The sequence below is a fragment of the Vombatus ursinus genome, unplaced genomic scaffold (genome assembly GCF_900497805.2).
Source record: "Vombatus ursinus unplaced genomic scaffold, bare-nosed wombat genome assembly UNPS02014775.1, whole genome shotgun sequence".
NCBI classification, from domain to species: domain Eukaryota; kingdom Metazoa; phylum Chordata; class Mammalia; order Diprotodontia; family Vombatidae; genus Vombatus; species Vombatus ursinus.
In genome coordinates this window covers 12,012,089-12,025,987 of record NW_020954553.1, presented here as the reverse complement: position 1 = coordinate 12,025,987, position 13,899 = coordinate 12,012,089, and the positions used below count along the sequence as shown (strand labels likewise).

General features: G+C 44.6%; 1 protein-coding gene across 1 annotated transcript in view; it reads right to left on the bottom strand.

Moving 5' to 3' along the window:
* Positions 1-6,931: 6,931 nt before the first annotated feature.
* Positions 6,932-13,899, bottom strand: part of RSPO1 (R-spondin 1) — a 28,743-nt gene continuing 21,775 nt past the window's right edge. The window contains exon 6 of the mRNA XM_027864624.1: positions 6,932-8,249. Within this exon, the coding sequence (XP_027720425.1) occupies positions 8,071-8,249 (179 nt within the window). The 3' untranslated portion in view covers positions 6,932-8,070. The remainder of the gene's footprint in view (positions 8,250-13,899) is intronic.

Below are 13,899 nucleotides of genomic sequence, written 5' to 3'. Positions count from 1 at the left end.
CAGGTGCTTGCTGTGTGCTTGGCAAACCCAGACTTTGGTCCCAAGAGCATAGTCCTTCCGATATGGTTGTGCTTTCCTTTTGGCTAAGTGTTCAGGGCCAGGCTAATTTGGTTCCTTTGCAATTAATCCACTTAGGCAGTAAAATTAGAAACTATTGTTTTTGCCTGGGCCTTGTTTTCTTCTGCCCCCACACCCTCTCCGGGGTCCCTGGATGTGCCCCATCTAAACAGATGCATGGCCAGCAGCTGGAGAGACAACAGAGACATCCCTGGCCACTGACCTTCACTATGGAAACGTGTCAGGGGGCCAGAGAGCTGATGTCTGTCCTAAACTTTCTCCCTGTCCATTGTCTCCAACAATTTAAAAAGAAAAAAAAACATCAAAACAAAACAAAAAACAACAAATCCAACAAAAGCAAACCCAAAACATAAAAAATTCCCATCTCCTGAAAGACTGAAATGGAAAACAAGTCCATTCGCTGGGGACTTGGTCTGGAACATACCAGAGCCGGGTAAGGTAGCCAGAAACGCCAGCATTTTGATGTGGTGCAATCCGCTGGGAACCATGGAAGAAAAAACTAACATTTTCCAAATAACACTGTGGGCAGATAACAGCCACTTCCAAACCATGCGTTATTGTTGCCGAAAACCTGGGGGAAGGGGAAAGAATCTATGACACAGATTCCCTCTTCCTAGTACTTGCTGGAACTGGAAAATACATCAAGGTGTGGGCTTCTGAGCCAGGCAGGGGGCCTTGTCCTTGGACCATCCTCAATGCCTTCTGTCTCTGGCCTCAAACAGAAAGGCACCTGATGCCTGGGCCAGGTGTTCAGATCCCTCTGTACCTTATCCCTCCTCCCCACCCTATCCTCGAACTCATCTCATAGCGTAGAAAACTACCTGACCCAGGATGACAAAGTGAGAATGGAGTCACAGAAAAGATGTGAGATCAAACCTGGGTGACCAATCATATTCACCCTCTTCTCATGAGCTGAGAGCCAGGGTGCTGGGTTTGAGGATGAAACAGCTCCCCACTTTGTAGATGAGGATCTGAGGCATTAGGATGAGAGAACCAGGGGAGGCCCAGGAATGGACCATGAGCTAGAAGGGACCTCAAGATCACCTGGTCTAACTCCCCTATTTTACAGATGAGGAAACTGAGGCTCAGAAGGGAGAAATGACTTGCCTAAGGTTTACGCAGGTCCTCTGACTCCAAATCTAGTACAATTTTCCCTTCAGAGTCCCAGAAGTCTAAATTATCACATTAAACCACAATCGTATTTCTCCTCTCATTAGTCACCTACAGCTTTAGTATTCAGTATGCTTGAAAGAGGAGGAAGGATGTGACAGAAAGAGAGAGAAAAAGAGACAGACAGTGACACAGGAAGAGACAGAGTGACACAGAAAGAAAGAGAGACAGAGAGAGACAGAGACAGAGAGCGAGAAAGAGATGGAGAGAGAGAAAAAGAGAGAGAGAGATAGAGTGAGACTGAGAGATGGAGAGAGAGAGAGAGAGAGAGAGAGAGAGAGAGAGAGAGAGAGAAAAGAGAAGAGAAAGTTACTTACAACTGGTTCTTCCCTGAACTTTTTTCCTCAGGTCATTTTTTTTTAAACTTGGGAAACATAGAAAAAGACAACTTGACATAGTCAATAGAGATCCAGCCTCAGAGTCAATGATACCTGAGTTCAAGTATTACCCCTGCCACATACTGGCCTTGCAACCCTGAGCAAGTCACTCATCCTTTCAGTGCCCTCAGGCAACTTTCTAAAACTAAGTGGCATTGAAGGGACCAACTTGCACTGGTAGAAGAAGGCAGCTCCTTATGGTGCCCTGGTGAAATTACAAGACCTAGGTTTTGCCTCCTCCCCTCTAATCCCTTCCTACCCCCCCGCCAAAGAAAAGGAACATAGACACAGAAAAATAGCCAGAAACAGAGGGATGTTAGAAAGTGAGAAAGGCAGAAGAGACAAAATAAGAAACAATGGGATCTAAGATAGCACAGAATTTATAATTAGAAAGAACTTACAGATCATTTGGTTAAATAGAATCACCAAGTTGCAGGAGACAACCTAGACCAGAGGTGGGGAACCTGTGGCCTTGTTCTGTGAAGTTTGGATTCAGTCAAAGGGCTATACTTGAAGACTTAGAGAGTCACATGTAGCCTCAGCTGCAGCTTCCCCACCCCAACCTAGATCAAAATGTATCTGAACAGAAATCCATTCCACTCCATCTCTGAAAAGAGGCCATCCAGCTTTTGCTTGAAGACCTCTAGGGAGGAAACCTATTATTTTCCAACCCCATTCCCTTTAGGATAGCTCTAATGCTTAGGAATTTTCCCCTCTAATAACAGGGGAGTTGAACAGGGTGTGCAAAGAAATACCCTGCCTACTGCCAGCTGAGCATATGTGACAGCTCCATGCTTGGGTGTTTTGGGGATGGTGAGGAAGAGCAGATGACCCACCAGGTGTTTAAGAGGGGAGTGACTCTGGCCCTTTTAGTCTCTGACTCTTCCAGATGAGAAGAGGTGATGGAGAGGAAGCGGGTGTCACCCTTACTGTGACCTGGGTCTCACAGAACCTAGAGTGCATATCCTTGCCTAGGCAAGCCTGAGACTGGATCTCAGAGTCTTAGCTACCTCTTCTATTGTGTGCTTCTTTCCTGAATATAGATGACTAAACATTAATTTTGAGATAGACTTGTCCAGGCTCTGGGGAGACCTTGTGATTTTGAAAGGTTTGCCTGTCCTGTGTCCATTAAGTAGAACTGACTGGCAGAAGGGGAAGTTTCTACATCAGATAAAATGACCACCAACAAGAAGGTTGAGCCTGGCTGGCCAGAAGACGTGGACTTTGAGGGGACAGTGCAGAGTCGAGGTGAAATTTAACAACGCCTATTTAGTGTCTTCACAAACTACTTTATGCTCTAATGAGGTTAAAATCTCAGTCTCTTAGAAAAGTAGACCAGTAGTTATAAGTTAAGTTACTGAATCCTGTTTTAAGTCTTTCTATCATTATATACTTGAGTATTTTGTGTTTAGCATTCTTTTTGTGCATGGGAAATAAATACCTGTCCCCTACCTGATTCATATTGTACACCTAGTACCTTTCTGTTCCCCTCTTTGGTGGGGACTCTACATAGCAGTCAAACTTAATCCCTCAGTAGTATTTCCTCAGGGGTGTAGGGTGGGGGAGAGTAAAAAGTCAAAGAATGTGAGAAAAGGAGCTTAAGCTTTCTTACAGTAATTCAGGTTACAGCAGGAGTGAACCCAGTCTGGCTATGTGTGTGAATCCCCCTCAGTGAGGGGGTAAAGGGTATACTCCACCAATAATTTTTAATATTAGACTTGCATATAGTTCAAATCTGAATTTATGAAGTTCTAATTTGGCTCTTTGGGGCTAAATAGAACAAATTTAACACAAAATATTTGAAGACCGTGAGAGAAGTGATTAATGATTTGGGGAGATTCAGAGTCTCCCCTTTTTCTATTTTCAAGACCTCAGTCTCTGAAGGTTGAGTTAACCTCCTCCATCTGATTCCACCCAACTTTACAAGGAATCTCTAGTCTAAGGTAAATTCCATTCAATCAAGCTTGGGTGGAGACAGACCCTTTTGTCTAAATTGCCCAAGGCTGGGGGTGGCCTGGGTATAGAGATAGTCTCTCTGTCCAAGAATGACATGATGTCACTCTCAGCCCCTCATTGTAATATTCATTCTCTCATTAATTGTAAACCAATCAAGATGGATTTCCACTCTGGGGAACACCTGCTCTTAGAAGGGTATATAAACTCTAAACCGGCTGCCATAATTATCTTTGTTTAAGAGAGACAGCCACATGACCATCTTTTATTAATAAACATGCTGGCCTTATTGATAAAATTATTAAATTACCCAGAAACTATGTCTCTTGAACCTTTTAATTATAACAACAGCTAGCTTCTCTCCCCAAACCTTCTCTTACCCAAGCTAAATATTTCTGGTTCCTTTACTTCATCTTAAAAGTCATGGCCCTGTATCTCTACCATCCTAACCATCTTCCTCTAGACAAGCTCCTATTTGTCAATATCATTCTGAAAATGTGGCTCATTGAACTGGCCAAAGTACTTTATATGGGGTCTGACTGGGGCAGATTACAGCCGGACCATTATGTCCATGGCTCTGAACACTGTGCCTGACTTAATGTAACAAGAATGCATTTGTTTTTTTTGGCTAACATGGCAGTCTGTTGACTAATATTGAGCTTGTTGCCCAACTAAAATCCCTAGGTTTTTGGTTTTTTTCACATGAACTACTTCCTTGCTAAGTCCTTAGTCCCAGAAGTCCAAAACCTTCATTTTACAGATGAGGAAATGGTGGCCCAGAGTTCAAAGTCATGTAGTAAGTTAATGGTAGAGCTGGGACTAGGACCTACATCTATTTCAAGCATCTGATGAATAATGTTGTGGTTCAGTTGTTTCAGTCATATCTAACTCTTCTTGACCCCATTTGGGGTTTCCTTGGCAAAGATATTGGAGGGGTTTGCCATTTCCTTCTCCAGCTCATTTGACAGATGAAGAAACTGAGGCAAACAGGGTTAAGTGACTTGCTCAAGGTCACACAACTAGTCATGTCTGAGGTCAGATTTGAACACAGGAAGATGAATTCATCAGGGTATTGGGTTTGAGGATAAGTTCATCATTATGAGCTCATTAGGAAAATGAGCCTGACAGTCTATCCACTGCGCCACCTAGCTGCCCTATTCTGAATAACATCTAGTAATAATAATATTAACTAGCATTTATATATTACTTTAAGGTTTACAAAGTACTTTGCAATTATTATCTCATTTGATTCTCACAACAACACTGGGAGGTAGGTGTTATTATTAGCCCCATTTAACAGATGAGGAAACCAAGGCACATAGAGATGAGGCGACTTATCCGGAGTCACACAACTGTAAAGTATCTGAGGCTGGATTTGAACTTAAGTCTTCCTGACTTGAGGGTCAGCACTGTACCACTTAACTGCCCTCTTAGCCCCGGTCACCTTTCAGTTGCCTGCGGATAGACCAGACCAAGTTCTAGCCTACACTCTGAGTTCTGGTCAGTAGCGAAAGGGCTTACAGAGCAAAGAAATAGGTAAGGTAGGAAATTCAGGAGAAAGTTGAAATTGTTATTTCTTCCATATGTCTGCCTCCAACACAATGTGTTGCACCCCACTTCACAAGGAGGCCCAGGGGTCTACCCTCTTGAAGATCTTCACAACCTATTCTACATTCAAGGGAACTCCAAGCCCTGCCTTGCAGAGACTGGTTGGAGGATCTAAAGATGCTTAATGATGATTGTCCAAAGTGGGGATGAGTGAGCTGCCTCTGCAGAGAGAGTGAGCTTCCCATCACTGGAGGTCTTCAAGGAGAGGCTGGATGAATTATGTTGTTGTTGTATCTTAGGGATGGCCAAAGGGAGGATAGTGCACACGGGCTCAGGATTCAGATGATTGAAGTCAAAATCACACCTCTGATACTACTAGTGTGACCTTGGGCAAATCACTTGCTCTTTCTGAACCGCTGTTTCCTCTTCTGTAAAATAAAGAGGTTGGACTAGATGCCCTTTGAGTTTTTTCTCAGCTCTGGAACAAGGGGTCAGGGGAATCATAGATTTAAAGTTAGAAGATCTATGACCTACCATTCCTGATCAGGTGAGGGTTGGATTAGATGCCCTCCAAGGTTCTTGCCAATTCTCTGATCCATTTAGTAAAGGGAAGACTTGGGGAGGGAATAGTGCCGGCAAGCAAAAGAAGGAAGAACCAACGCGGGGAAGTCATGGAGAGAAAGACTTGATCTCTGTGGAAGGGAAAGCTTCTTAACAAACAGGGCTGAACAAAAGTGGAATTGGCTGTCTTGGGAGGTGGTGAGTTTCTGACCCCTAGAAATCTTCCAGGTAAGGCTGGATGATTCCTTGTCAAGAAGTTGTTATGATGGAAAGAAGGAAGGAAACAAGCACTTATTTTGTTAAGAACCCACTATGTGCCAGGCACTGTGCTAAACACTTTGTAATTACTATCTTGTTTGAACTTCACAGCAATCCTGGAAAGTGGGTGCTACTTTTATTCCCATTTTGCAGTTGAGGAAATCGAGGCAGACAGAAGTTAAATGACTTGCCTAGGGTCCCTATGGCCTCAGCCCCTCAGAGTGTCTGAGGTCACTTTTGAACTCAGGTCTTTCTGACTTCAGACCCAGGGCTTGAGGGAGGGAAGGAACAAGCATTTATTAAGCATCTACTAGGTGCCAGGTAATAAGTGCTTTACAAATATTATCTCATCTAACCCTACCCATTGCACCACCTAGCTGCCTCTAATGGGGATACCTGTTCACCTATGGGTTCAACGAGAGGCCTGAGGTGCCTCTTCACATTTACCTTCTAGGATTTTCACAGTCAAGAACATTTTCCTTATAACTCATTTCAAGTCCTCTTCCATTTTTTCAGAGGGGTAGGTAGTATGGCATAGAGTGTAGTGTGCTGAACTTAAAGTTAAGAAGACCTTGGTTCAAATCCTGCCTCCCATACTTACTAGCTATATGACTTTGGCCTCATCACATAACCTCTCTAAGCCTCAGTTTCCCCATCTGTAAAATGGGGGTGAGAATATCTATAATACTTGCCTCAGCATTAGTATGAGGCTCAAATGAAGTAAAGCAAGTAAAGCGTTTCATAAATGTTAAATGTCTGTATAAATATGAATTATTATGGTTCCTAAGAGGGGACAGAGAGAAGCTAGTTACTGCCCTCTAATTTTCAACAGGCTTCCTTTCCTTTCTTCTTCCCTTTTCTAAGAATCTGCCCAAAGCTCCTGAGACCTGGTCTTGCCTCCAGCCAGTTTACCTTGCTCTCCCCCACCTCACCCCACCCCTGTTCTCACCCTTGAAAAGGAACATGGCTAGTAGTTTTCATTTTTTAATTTGAAATAAATTTTTAAGCAGTTCTCAGGGTCTGGTCTCCCCTGACATTATACCATGGACATTTAACATAAATTCTTCCAAGAGAAAGTCTTACATCCAGAAACATGGGACAGGGGAGGGAGAAGGTGAGCCTTTCCTGGGCCAGCCTCTAGGGACCCTTGGTTTCCACCTGACAGTCAAGCCCAGCCCTGTCTGTCTTTTCAGCCAACATCACTGCCCTCACACTTCAGGCTGGCTGACTGGTCACTGCTGGGGAAGTTCTCCCCCAAAAAAATTGCTTTCGAGGGACCTTCTGAAATGAACGTTCTCAGCTCAGCTTCTGCCTGGAGCCGAAGGGGCCTCCCTCTGTGCCCTCCTCACCTCTGCATGTAGCCAATTCCAAGGAACTGCAGTGGCTCTGAAAGCTTTCCCTTGTCCTGCTTTTAGAAGCATGTGCTCCACAGTCCGGTAGGATGTATGTGGGTACACACGTAGGTCTGAGGCATGTGGATACATGTACATGTCTATTTGTCTCCGAATGTCTGTTCGTATGTGTAACTAACACATATGGAGGGGTATATGGATGCTTGTCTGTCCAGTGTAGACACCTGGTTGCCAGCTTGTCTTTATAGGCATATTCATCCATGTGTATACGTCTGCATATGCAGATGTGTGCATAGATGGATGCATGCCTTCCTTTTTGAGTGTATGTGTGTATACATGTGCATGTCTGTAAGTTATGTCTGCACACACATGGTTTGTATGAATGAGAACGAGTTTGTGAGTGCATGTCTGCCTTTTCTAGGTGGGTGGTTGTTTGCACATGTGTGCATATCTATGAGTTACATCTGTATGGTATGTCTGTGTGAGCATGGGTATGGCCCACGTCTGCCTTTTCTAGGTGAGTGGTGGTATGTCCATGTCTATGAGTTATGTCTGTATGTACAAGGTATGTTTGTAGAAGTATGTGAGTACATGTCTGCCTTTTTATAGATGCGTTTTATGTATGCATCTCTGCATACACATACATGCCTCGTGTACATGGATGTGTACATGTGTGTGAATATGTATTGCAGCAGTACTCCAGTTCAGTAAAGCTCTCATATACGTAGCAGCGTTGGCTTCTTGTTTCCAGGGCCCAAGGCCTGGAGTCGTCCCTAGGCAGCAGGTGTGATGGGACCTTCGGTCCCTCCATACTGTGATGGAGGCTGTTGCTGCTGCTGCTGTCCCTTTCGCCTTCGAGGAGAGCCCAGGCGGGCTTCCTTGCTTTCTTTCCTGCTTAGGTTCCCATTGGCATTCTCCCGTCGGCCCTGCCCATCCTTCCGTCTCTTCTGTCCTAGAATCGGAACATCAAGAAACATTACCCAAGAGGCCTCGCCCAGGGCTCTGGCAGGTGATGAGGCTCAGGGGCTGGAAGGCAGGCAGGCAGCGAGTAGGCATAGCCCTGGGCCAAGACAAGGAGAGGAGGAGGAAGGGAGGGAGGGAAGAGAGAAAGGAGGGAGGAGGGCAAGGTAGCTCAGAGAGGAAGGCAAGCAACAGGGATGGCCCTGGACACAGAAAAGAAAGGGAGGAGAGACGAGGGAGGGAGGGAGGAAAGGAAGGAGGGAGGGAGGAAAGGAAATAGGGAGCCATCGTGGAAGTTCAGGAAGGCCAGCCAGAAGGGGCCCTGAAATGGACAGCCTTCCAAGAGCACCAAGGAGAAGCTGAGGACTGTTTAGCCAAGAAACAGAAAAGGGGAGGAGAAGGGGGAGAAATCAGCATTATCTCTAAGTGTCTGAAGGGCCCTTGTACAGACTAGTCTGTAATCTAAGAGGGAGCAGAGGCAGGGGTAGAGTGGTACAAGGAAGCATCTTTTAGGCTGGTCTGAAGAAGAGTTTCCAACATTAGATAACTGGTGCTCTCATTCCTGTGAGGGGTGGCAGGTAGCACTCCGAAAACAAATGTATGCAGGACACTTTTCAAAGTGGAATTTGCATTGCTAACACTTTCCCCATGACTTTCTTATGTCAAGACAGCCAACTAAGCAACAGATTAATCCTTGGATGTTACCTAGCTCCTTTCCAAGACCTAATGCTTAAGCTGAAAATTTAGCGGCAAGCTGGCTAGAGCTGGGTCTAGCACACCTCTGGTCTGACAGACGTCCCTTTCAACTTCTATTCATTCAACAATCATTTATTAAGCATCTACCTTGTTCCAGACACTGAGATAGGTGCTCAGAAGACAAACAAAAAATTCCTTCCCTTCAAGGAGCTTAGTATAATTCCTGGCACATAGTAAGCACTTACGTAGACATAACCCTTACATACTAAGCATGGTGACTGACTGATGGATACATACAAGCATACACATACAAAATTATTTCGGCAGCTGTAGTGGGGAGGGAGGAGAGGGTACTAGCACCTAGAAAGACCAAGATGGGCCTTGTGTAAGAAGAAAATTTGAAAGGGAACTAGTGAATCTGAAAGGTGGCAGTAAAGAGGGAGAGCATCCCGGGCATGGGTTCTCTCTAGTCTCATTGTACATTACTCTTCTTCCTGACTCTTCAATTCAGCCAAACTGGCATTCCTTCTCTTCTTCACCCATGGCGTTCCATCTTTTGTCTCTATGACTTTGCATTAGCTATTCCCCATATCTAGACTGTCCTCTCCTCTTACCTGCCCTTTAAATAATCTCTTTCTCTGTCTCTCTGCTTGTCTGTCTGTCTCTATCAGTCTGTCTCTCTCTGTTTCTGCCCATCTCTCTGTCTCTGTCTGTCTGTCTCTGTCTGTCCCTCTCTATATAACTCATGAACTACTTTCTACATGAAGTTTTTTGTTTGTTTGTTTGTTTTTAGTGAGTCAATTGGGGTTAAGTGACTTGCCCAGAGTCACTTAGCTAGTAAGTATCAAGTGTCTGGTCTGAGACCAAATTTGAACTGAGGTCCTTCTGACTCCACGGCCGGTACTCTATCCACTGTGCCTTACATGAAGTTTTTACTGATTTCTCTCACTCCTGGTGCCTCCTGCCTCTTCCTTGTCCCTGTGAGGGAATTAGGTGACCCAGTGGATAAAGTGCTGAACCTGGAGTTACAAAGACCCAAGTTCATAGTTGGCCTTAGATACTTACTAGCTGTGTGACCTTGGGCAATTTCTCTTAGCCTCGATTTATTCAGCTGTAAAATGGGGGTAATAATACCACCTCTCTCCCATGGTTGTTGTGACCTTTAAATGAAGTATTACCTGTAAAGTATTCAGCACAATGCCTGACATATAGTAGGTGCTTAATAAATGCTTGTTTCCTTCCTGCCAAACTACATTTTTAGGCGACTTTGCATTTATTCTCTTTACATAGTGTGCACTTATATACATCCTTGTTTTCCCCGTTTAGAATGGGAACACTTTGTGGGTTGGGACTGTTTCATTCTTTGTGTTCACATCTCCCTTGTAGTCAGCATAGGAGATGGAGGGCTGTGCGTAGGGAACAGCAAGAAGGCCAGTCTGCCTGGAATGTAGAATGTGTGAAGCAGTCATGTGCAGTCAGCCTTGTGTTCCTGGGTCCTCCAGAATAACTCTAACGTGTTGTTCAGTCGTTTCAGTTGTGTCCGACTCTTTGTGACCCCACTTGGAGTTTCCTTGGCAGAGATGCTAGAGTGGTTTGCCATTTCCTTTACAGATGAGGAAACTGAGGCAAACAGGGTTAAGTGACTTGCCTGGGGTCACACAGCTAGTAAGTATCTAAGGTCAGATTTGAACTTAGGTCTTTCTGACACCAGGCCCAGTGCTCTATCCACTGCCCATCTCTAACACAGGGACTCTCAAATGATTTTAGAGACTCCTCGTTCTCCCCTCTTTTCTTGTACATCCACAAACACCACCTTCTTCCTTGTTCTTTTAGTGTAACATAGATCTAAACATCTTAGCAATGCTCCCTGATGGGGCAATCCAAAGTGTCCATATGCAGCCTTAGGGCCTGGCAGGGACAGTCTGCCTTAACTTGGCCAGGTCCTCCCTCTGGGCTCTGAGAATGAGAAGCAGAGGGCCCAGAGGCCAACTGGCCCATCTGGGCTCCAGAGTCAAAGCCCAGGGGAAGCTGGCTTTCCAGCCAGGCAGGGGTGGCCTACGAAGAAACATGAAGACACAGAGCATCTCTCTTCCAGGAATTATATGGCCTCTGGCTAAGCCAGGGTCACAGAATCACAAAATCTCAGAGCTGGAAGGGACCTCAGAGGACCTCTATTCCAACTCATACTGGATGAAGAATTCTTCCTATGGCCTCTTGACAAGTGGTCATCCAGCCTCAGCCTCAAGATCTACCAAGGCAGCCCATTGCACTCTGGGAGAGCTCCAACTGTTAGAATGTCTTCTTGAATTGAGCCCAAATCTGCCTCCCTGCAACTCCCACCCAAGGCTCCTAGTTCTGGGGCTAAGTACAAAGTCCAATCTCTCTTCTCCACCACAGCCCTTCAGATACTTACAGACAGCCACCATGTTTCCCCCCTAAGTCTTCATTTCCCAATTCCTTTGATCCTCCTTAATCTTTTATTGTGTGATACAATTTCCCCATAGCTCCAGGAAAACCCAAAGAATTACAAAATGTTTTACTAGAAGGGGACCCAGTAGTGACCATCTAGTCCAGCTCATCCTCATAAAAGAATTCTCTGTACAATGTCCTCAATAAACGGTTGTCCAACTTTGGCTTGAATTCTTCCAGTGATGGGGAACTCAGTATCTACTGAGGTAGCTCATTCTAGTTTTGTACAATTCCAATTGTTGGGAAGTTTCCTTACAGTGAATCAAAATCCATCTGTCTGCAGTTCCCACCACAATGCTGGACCTAGAGTCAGGAAGACCTGAGTTTAAATCTGGCCTCAGACGCTGACTAGCAGTGTGACCCTGGGCAAATCACTCAACCTGTTTGCCTCAGTTTCTTCAACTATATAATGGGGATAATAATAACACCCACCTTCCAAGGTTGTTGTGAGGATCAAATGAGATACTATTTGTAAGGTACTTAGAATAGGCATTTAAATCCTTCCTTCCTTGCTTAAGTTTTCTAGAGCTAAAGAAAACAAGTCTAATCTCTCTTTCAATTGACAGACCTTCAGATGCTTTAAGATAGCCACTATGTCTCCCCTAAGTCCTCTCTTCCCCAGGCTAAACATCTCTAGTTCCTTCAAATGATTAAACTCCTCCTCCCCACCATCCATTCTCACCCCATCTTTCCATATTCGAACATATTCTTTTTTTAAATTGTTTTTGTTTGTTTTTTTGGTGTAGCAATCGGGGTTAAGTGACTTGCCCATAGTCACACAGCTAGTGATCATCAAATGTCTGAGGCCGGATTTGAACTCAGGTCCTCCTGACTCCAGGGCTGGTGCTCTATTCCACTCTGCCATCTAGCTGCTCCTTCGAACATATTCTTCTCAGGACAATGGCTCAAACTTCTAGGTGAAAGCTTCCCTTTTCCAGAAGCCTGGGGTCCTGGATTGGGGTCATCCTTCCTCAATAATGTTGCCTTTTGAGCCCTGAACCCACCCCACATCCCCATGGACCCTCATGCACAAGCCTGGGGACCTGTCAAAAGGATTAGGGATTCTGAGAGGGGACTGGAAATAGCACTGCGCTGCTCCCATGGAGATTATGTAGGTTACGTAGGTTTCTCATGCCACTTTCCTCCCCCTTAACCTTAGAGGAGATAATGTTTGTACACTATTATATGTGTAAAGCATTCTGAAAAGTATAAAGATCTATGTAAATAATAGTAATAACATGTATATAGTGCTTTAAGGCTTACAAAGCATTTTACCTATGATATATCATTTGATCCTTAAAAGAGCAGGTGCTTTTATTATCCGCATTTTACAGGTGAGGAAACTGAGGTTGAGAGAGGTTAAGTTATTTGCTCAGGGTCATACAGCCAGTAAGTGTCTTATTTGGCAGGATTTGAACTCGTCTTCTTGACTCCAAGTCCAGCACTCTATGCACTGTGCCACCTAGCGATAAATAGATGCAAATGTGGCTATTGTTTTTTCATAGCCAGGTTGATACCATGGCACTCCTTTTTTGGTTTCCAGTCTTTTGTACTGGCTGTCCCCATGCCTGGAATGCAATCCTTCCTTACCTTGCCTCTTAGAACTCACCTTCAAGAGACTTAGCTCAAGCACCACCTTTTCCATGAGGTCTTTCTTGATCCCCTCAACCCCCAATCACCTTGTATCTTTTGCATATACCTATATGTACATGGGGCAGCTAGGTGGTACAGTGGATAGAGCACTGTGCCTGTAGTCAGGAGGACCTGAGTTCAAATCCAACCTCGGACATTTACTAGCAGTGTGATCTTGTGCAAGGCACTTAACCCTGTTTGCCTCAGTTCCCTCATCTGTCAAATGAGCTGGAGAAGGAAATGACAAACCACTCCAGTATCTTTGCCAAGAAAACCCCAATGGGGTCACAAAGAGTCAGGCATGACTGAAACGACTGAACAGCAACAATATATGTTCATGTTCTTTCTTCCAATGGAATATAAGCTCCTTGAAAACAAGGGCCATTTTATTTCTGTCACCTGACACATAGTAGGAGCTTCATAAATACTTGTTGATTCATTGGTTTGTTTGCACTTTAGTAGTGTATTTATTGTGTAATATTGTGTATCATTGTTATCTGTGTAGGTGTCTTATCTCCCTACTGAACTGCAGGTCTCATGAGGACAGGAATCATGTATTATCTAAACTTTATCTTTTCCCCGGTGCCCAGTATGGAGGAGGCAAAGAAGAACCAAACAGGCAGAAGGCAGACATGGGGGGGGACTATGTTTCACGTAAGGGGGATTATCTATAGACATGCAGAGGCGTGAAAAGGAAGGATGAGATGGAGGCTGAGTTTATAGAGGGGGCTTGAATATGGCAGCTGGTGAATGATGGAACTTGGTTGCTCTCTTAAGGTGTTTGAAAAGTGCTCTGCACACAAGTAATGTGCAAACTTTAATAAATAGTTAATGGATGAATGATA